Here is a 7,892-nt window from a genome sequence, read left to right as displayed (position 1 = left end):
AGGCAACTGCATCCCAACATCAAACTGCTTCTTATACACAACCATTTCATCCGGAGCGGTGGCATCATTCGTGCACACGTCTATCGACACTTCGCTGATCTCGTAGGGCACTCCTATCCGATACGCCACTGACAACGACGTGAGATCTTCTTTCACGATTATCGAATGAGCTCCCTCCAGACTCAAACTATCAGGTCTCTTCGCCCGCTCGAAGCGCAACTCATTCGATCCAGGCACACTTGGACCGCGCGGCCACACCATCTTACGTGTTCGCTCATACAACATACCTAAATATTTTTCATCACTCACAAGATGTCCTGAAACCGTGACTACAACCTCGATGGTACCCTAGCACCCCCTACATGCCTCATGACGGAAGAAGGCAGACGGACTACGAGAGCACTCCGAGAAGGAACCTTCTTCGCTCTCGAGGTCTCCGCATCTTTCCCTTTCCCGGTCTATGTTTTCCGTTTTTTTGGCGGACGCGCCTAGAGTCCTTTAATGCAAAATCATCGGGAGCTACGGAAGCCAATTTCATTAGGTGCTCCCGCGAGGAATCCCTAGACATAATCCCACCCATAAAAGCACAAGGCGTTACACTGTCTCGCAACGATAAGGAAGGTATAAGAGGACCGACCTTGTCTTCGCATAACAATGTTTGGGAACAGGAACAGACTCAACAAAAACGACTTTAAATTACTTAACATCAACGAAGCACCAACAACAACTAAGACTAAGCCGCAACACTCTCTCTCCTCAGAAAGGATTTTCGCGAAGTGCACAAGTCAGCCACCAATGGAAAACAAACACTTAGCACTCAAAAAGCCGTCACTATGAGCACACATCATAACTACGAGGCCGTATCATATATACCCCTGACAGCTTATAACATGCATGTAAGGGCAACAATTTTTACAAGCCTATGATGTACAGCTAGACCGACCACACCATCAATTGACTATACCATCAATCGGACTACCCCCAATAAACGGACTACTTCAGCAAATAGAACGCCCTAACTATCGAACAGCTAGGAGCATCGAGCCTCACCAAAAAATTAGCCGACGACGCACACTCACATGCAATGGTTCGCAAAAGAGTTCGTTTCGGAGGGACTACTTGATAAGGATATGGGCCTAGCCTAACCCAAATCAATCCAACTACAAGCATAAGGCCCACCAAGGGACTGCATCCCTTCTATAAAAGGGGGCTCACCAGCCACTAAGTGAGGTCTATCCACTTTCTCTCTCTAATTTATTACTTTATCTCTCTATTTACTCGGAAACTAACTTGAGCATCAGAGTGTTCCTAAGGACCGCTCTCCACACAGAGACAACGTCCGATCTCGAAGGCGTACCACTACCCCGCATCTCTATTACATATTAAGGTCAAATTTGACCTTTATCCCATGTTTCACCCAATCTTTCTCATCAAATATTAATTAAATTTCTGTCCGTTAACCAATTTATTAGACTTTAGAAACCAAAAACCGAAACCATTAACAATTCTTTTTAAAAATAAAAACCATACATTAGTCTATCGAATCCAAAAATTTACGTGTTATTTCGTGTCGTGTGTAATTTTGCCCCTCCCTTTTAATTCTAAATCATGGTTTTGCCACTGGTTAATGCTGCTCAAAATTACATCGGTTGGTAAATTTTACGCTTAAAATGACATCGTTTTATACGTAAAGACTAAATCGACTCTCATAACTATAGGATTAAATCTGTAGTTTATCTAAATATTTATTTGCTAAATAGATCAAATCTGTTTCTTCTTTAAATCCGGTCTAACATGACCGATCCGGTTCAGCACAAGTTATAAACCGGTCTAGTCGAGTGAACCGACAACCTTCTATCCCCTTCAGTTGAAAAACCGCGATCTGTTTTCGCGCTTCAATCTCAAATTTTGTGGCACTAGAGGAAAAACGATTCCCTAAAAAGAGAGGGAAAGAGAATACCTCTACCGTTTAGAGAAAGCGACGGCGAGCATGGACGGTAATCTTAATTTTGAGTCTGAACAAGGTCTTTCTTTTTTTTAATTGGAAATTTTAATTATCATTTCCTCTCTTTTAGATTTCAGTAATTGTTTATGTTTATCCTACAATTGGAAATCATAACTTAGGACTTGATTCTGATATCAAAGATTACTAGGTCGAGCATGAGTTTAGTTTTGCTTTCTTGGGTGACTGATTGTAGGTTAATTAGTTAATCTGACTTTAATTTCTGTTTTAATTTTGTTCAGAGTTTCATTTTATGTGTATAATCTAAGATCAGCTGTTATAATTTGGTTGAACTGTCTACTGAAAAAGTTTTATTTTCGGGATAAGGTACCAAAATAGGCGGAAGGTTTTTGTCAAGTATAAATTAGGCTCCCTATACAAAATAACACTATTATAGGCTTAAGATTTGAAAAAGAGTACCAATTTAGGTATTGATAACGAAATGTGACACGTTATTCATATTATTCCGTTAAATTTCTTAACTTGAATGGAATGAAGAATTTGTATACTCCCAAACTTGTGTATTTTTTTCTCACTAGACATTCTTTTTATATGTTCTTGCAGGGAGAAGTTTCTGGAAGAATTATTGATAAACAGATGGCTGTTAAGACTTGTTTCTAAACATGGTCATGTCGAAGAATCAATAGCCCAATCGACTTTTTAATTTGAGTGATCCTAATCAGTTTTATAGTTATGCTGTTTGCTGTGTTCTCATCCTATGTATTCATCCAAAGAAATAATTAAGCATGTCTCTTTGTGACTTCTGGTGCACCATTCTTTCACCTCAGAATCAGGTGAACTCTCATACTAATTTTGATTGTGCACAGTTCTATTGTCATGTTTCGTTGTTGATTGATGTTTAATCAGGCTGGAAAGTTGTCTGTTAAAATGGAGTGGTTTCCTTGCTATGCTGAGTTTAAAGGAGCCCTTGAAACATATAGGTTTCTATTCAATTATTCATCACGTACAACATCAATTAACACGGGTCACGTAAGTTCTATTACATCTTCAATACTTTGCTCGTATCATACAAACTACAGATTAAATATATGTTGCATGATCTTGGCTATATACTGCAGCTCCACTTTTATATCAGCTATTTTGTTGTGCTCATGGAAAAATAGAATTGAAAAATGTTAAGATGGTAGGAATGATCCAGTTCACGTTGTACTTTTTTTCCCCTTGTTTTCATGGCAACTTATGAAATTATCTGCAAGTTTCTTGTTTGAGCATCCAGTCCAGCCTTTGTTTACTTTATTGTTATTTTAATTATGTGTTTCCATTTATGTCAATGATTTGTTCATTTTTTTAACTTTATCCATAAATGATAAATGGTAAGTAGTTATCAATAATAGGATCAATATAAGATGGGAAGAGAAAGCAATTGTATAATTTCCCATTATAATTTCACTTTCAAGTTGATATTATTCTTAGAAAGGACTGTAATTGTTCAATAATTTACCAATAATAATAACAATAATAGAATATCCATCTCTCCTAATATCCCACCCATGGCTTACTGAAAAATTTCCAGCCATTATTTAAGGCACGTTGGATGATCAGTTGATGTATTATCATCATTTTGACATTGGGTATGTTGTGAAAGCTTCATTTCTTCATGATTTCTCTGCCCATCATCAACCCGAAATTCTTGTAGAATTGCTTAGTTCCGTCTTGATTATTTGATACTTTGAATTTGCATACAAAGAAAGGATTTTGCTTTCTTGGCATAATTTGTAAGAATACCCATTTTTTCGTCTTTCATAATTGTGTTTGAAGGAGAGAAAATGGGTAAAATCTGGGGATTTGTAGTCCATGTGATCAAAGGGAGATGGTTCTCACTACTTGCTTCTTACTTAATCATGGTTGGAGCTGGAACACCCCTTCTTTTTGGAACCTACTCCAAAAATATAAAAGCCACACTTGGTTATGACCAGCAAACCCTCAATCTTCTAAGCTTTTTCAAGGATTTTGGATCTTTTGTTGGTATTCTTTCTGGCCTAGTAGCAGAAGTAACTCCTACATGGTTTGTGCTTCTAACGGGTTCTGTTATGAATTTTTGTGGGTATTTTATTATTTGGCTAGTTGTGGCTGGAAGAATGCACAAACCTGAGGTTTGGCAAATGTGCCTTTATATTTGGATTGGTGCAAACTCCCAGAACTTTGCCTGTACAGGATGTATTCTACCTTGTGTGGTTAATTTCCCAGAAAACAGAGGTGCTATCCTGGGTTTGTTGAAGGGTTTTGTGGGGTTAAGTGCTGCTATTTTGACCCAAATGTACTTGGCTATTTACGGTAATGACTCTAAATCTCTCATTCTTCTCATTGCTTGGCTTCCTGCTACTCTTATTGTGGTTTTTGCTTACGCAATTAGAGTGATGAAGGCAGAAAGACACCCCAATGAGCTTAAAGTGTTGTACCATTTCCTTTATGTGTCAATTGCGCTAGCACTATTCCTTATTGTCATAACCATACTCCAGAAAGAGTTTGATTTCTCTCATGGAGCTTATGCAGCAAGCACAATTGCGATATGTGCTATACTTTTTATACTTCTTTTAATTGTCACCAGAGAAGAATGGATTATATGTAATCGCAAGGATATCAAAGCAATTAAGCCTTCTTCTGAATTAGCTACACAACAGCCAACCATAACTGAAGCTGAAGCTAGCACAGAGGAACAAGAACCAACTCTTGCTTCTTCTTCTGAATTAGCTACTCAAGAGCCAACCATAACTGAAGCTGAAGCTATCACAGAGGAACAAGAACCAACTCCAACAAAACACGAGGATCAAAAAGAGGAAGAAAAAGCTGAAAAATCTTGCTTTATCACCATATTTGACAAACCAGAAAGAGGTGAGAATTACACCATTTTACAAGCATTTCTAAGCATTGACATGCTGCTGATATGTGGTGCCTCATTATGTGGGTTAGGTGCAAGTTTAACAGCAGCTGATAATTTAGGACAGATTGGTGAATCATTAGGATATCCAACCAAAACGATCAAAATATTTGTTTCATTACTCAGTATTTGGAATTTTTTTGGAAAGGTATTTGCCGGATTTGTGTCTGAAACCTTAATAACCAAATACAGAACACCTAGGCCTTTAGTGATGACTTTTTGCCTGTTTCTTTCAGCCATTGGATACTTGATGATTGCCTTCCCTTTCCCTAATTCAGTTTATATAGCCTCCGCGATTACTGGGTTCACACTTGGTGCACATTTTTCTTTGCTATTTGCCATAGTTTCTGAACTTTTTGGCCTCAAGTACTTTTCCACATTGTCCAATTGTGGGCAATTGGTGTGCCCTTTAGGGTCATATATCCTAAATGTGAGGGTAACCGGGATGTTATATGATGACGTGGCATTGAAACAACTTCATGCAAGAGGATTGGTTAGATCATCAGTGGAGGAATTGATCTGCTTAGGAGTTCCTTGTTTTAGAAAAGCTTTCATTATATTGTCTTCTGTGGCTTTGTTTGGTGGTCTTATTTCATTGATTTTGGTAATGAGGACTAGGAAATTTTACAGTGGTGATATATACAAGAAGTTTAGAGAGAGATGATAAGATCATAATTCAAAATTTGGAAATTAAGTTGTCAAAGTAAATTGTAGTAAATGTGACACTATGTGAGAGATTTCAGAATAATAGGTTCTATGACTACGCACAAAAAAAGTTGTATGTTTTTTATTATATCCCTGAATAATTTTTTGTATCAAGTGAGGGAATTGATTGGCTTCTTTTCCTTTTGAATCTTTTGATCTTTTCTTTTTGTATTATCTTATATTGTGTTTTCTTTTAGATTTAATAAGCCTATATCTAACGGTGAATGAACAAATTCATAGGTGCATGTGAAAATTCCTGATCATTGTGATACTCTCTTTTGTATTAATGTAAAGTTTCTCTCATACCGGCATCATTTTGATGCTGGTAAGAATTCTTGCAATAATTTTTTTCGTGTTAATTTTATGTTAATCTTTTATTTTTATGGTTTTTATTAGGGTTGTACAAAATATATCTAATCCACCAATCCAACCCAACATATTCTATATTATCTAATTTATTTATTAGGTTGGATTTGATTAAATATTGAATGCAATTTAAATTGTTCATCCATTAAACCAGAATAAATCATTTATGCTAAAATATAATCTAATAATAGAATTATCCTTTTCATATTTTTTTATATATTTTTTTTGGTAGGCAAAGGAAAGAAAAAAAATAAAAACCAGAAAAAATTAACCCGAGATTAGCCTGGGAAAGCTAACCCCAACTTGATCAGCAGAAAGCAATGAATAAAGCTAACCCCAACTATATATATATATATATATATATATATATATATATATAGTTTTCTTTGAAAATAATATATTTATTTATTTCGCAATAACCCAATAAATAATTTTGTCAAAATGTTCATTTATTTAATAGTTAAAAATATATATCTTCAGTGGCGGAACCAGGACCCCAAATGATCCGGGGCTCAAACATATTAATAAAAAAAATTTCAAAACGTTAAAAAAAATCGAAATTAACTGTGCGGTTGACGGTAAATTTTCAAAGCCCATTAAAACTGTAAAAATGTTATCATTTTTTTTAGAAACTAGCATTGAACTAATTGAATATTAAATATGTTTATTTTTTTAATGGTAAAGATATTAAAAATGAATTCAAAAGTGTTAATGAAAATAAAAATAAAGAGTCCATTTAAAAATAAAAACTTTTTAAAAGAAAATAAGATTGAAGGGAATTGAACACATGACCCCTCAAATAAAAGCAAGCATTCTTAACCATCTCATCTACCCTTAAACATTGATATAATAATACATAGAGTCAATATAATTATGTCCAAAATATTACGAGACACCATTACTAAATTTTTTTTTTCTCAATTCTCGGGCGACCGGCCGGGGCTGGAGCCCCCCTGGTTCCGCCCCTGTATATCTTTTAATTTTAAATTCTCATATAATACATCTAAAACAAAAAATAATATTCTCTAATTTCATGACAAATTAAATTATATACCCTCAAAAGAAAACTTATAAAATTAAGGGTTAATTTTAAAAAAATCATGTAGTTTCGTGTTTTTATAAATTGGTATCTGTTTTTTTTTTGTCCTAAAACAAATAGTGCTTTGTGTCGTTAGTAGACTCAAAGAAAATAACTTGAAATCGTTAGATTGCTGATGTGGCAGGGGTTATTTTTAGAAAAACAAAATTTTGATTTTGAAAAAGTAAAAAAAAAACACACTTTGTTCTTATTTTTTTTCTTTTTTCATTTTCTGGAATTTCAAATTTTTAGATTTCTTAAATTTCAAAAATTCTAAAATTTCAGAATTTTCTAGAATTTCAAATTTTTGGAATTCAAGATTCAAAAATTTCAGATTTTTTTTTTAATTTCAGAAACTCTGAAATTTCAAAAATTCTAAATTTTGGAATTCTAGAATTTCAAAAATTATGAAATTTTGGACGGAACTCTAAAAATTCTAAAATTTCAGAATTTCTAGAATTTCGAAAACTCTGAATTTTCAAAAATTCTGGAATTTCAAAAATTTCTGGATTTAAGATTTCTTAAATTTTAGAAATTTTAGAATCCTATAAATTTTAGAAATTTTGGTATCACATCCATGTCTTTAATTTTAGGAGATATGTGCCTTGTGTTCATAATTATTATAGACACTGAGATTTGGTATTAATGAGCTTTTAGCAGCGTCAATCGGTCCAAATTAACCTCGTCCGTTTAAAATTACTATCTCAGTGATCGAAAATAATCCAATAAAAATATTTTGATTATTTTAAACTTTAACGATAAAATATTTTAAGCAACTTTAATTCTTAGAGTTAAAATAAGTTATAAATTAGAAGTACTAATACCGATATTTGCCAATTAGA

At 34.2% G+C, this 7,892-nt stretch overlaps 1 protein-coding gene across 4 annotated transcripts; it reads left to right on the top strand.

The window, feature by feature from the left end:
* Positions 1-1,867: 1,867 nt before the first annotated feature.
* LOC136222391 (protein NUCLEAR FUSION DEFECTIVE 4-like) lies at positions 1,868-5,910 on the top strand. Of its 4 annotated transcripts, none has more exons than XM_066010112.1 (4): positions 1,868-1,997; positions 2,567-2,796; positions 2,870-4,855; positions 5,138-5,910. In XM_066010112.1, exons 3-4 carry the CDS (start codon positions 3,790-3,792, stop codon positions 5,563-5,565), a joined length of 1,494 nt encoding a protein of 497 aa, XP_065866184.1. In that variant the 5' UTR covers positions 1,868-1,997; positions 2,567-2,796; positions 2,870-3,789; the 3' UTR covers positions 5,566-5,910. The 4 variants fall into 4 exon arrangements, with proteins under 4 accessions (XP_065866184.1, XP_065866183.1, XP_065866181.1 ...); XM_066010111.1 differs by having other exon boundaries at positions 4,934-5,910; XM_066010109.1 differs by having other exon boundaries at positions 2,870-5,910.
* The last annotated feature ends 1,982 nt before the right edge of the window (positions 5,911-7,892 follow it).

This window comes from Euphorbia lathyris, chromosome 3 (assembly GCF_963576675.1).
Source record: "Euphorbia lathyris chromosome 3, ddEupLath1.1, whole genome shotgun sequence".
Classification (NCBI taxonomy): domain Eukaryota; kingdom Viridiplantae; phylum Streptophyta; class Magnoliopsida; order Malpighiales; family Euphorbiaceae; genus Euphorbia; species Euphorbia lathyris.
This window is presented reverse-complemented; position numbering and strand designations above follow the sequence as displayed.

Coding starts and splice junctions, on each gene's coding strand:
- LOC136222391 (XM_066010109.1), top strand. CDS start 3,790: ATGGGTAAAATCTGGGGATTTGTAGTCCATGTGATCAAAGGGAGATGG.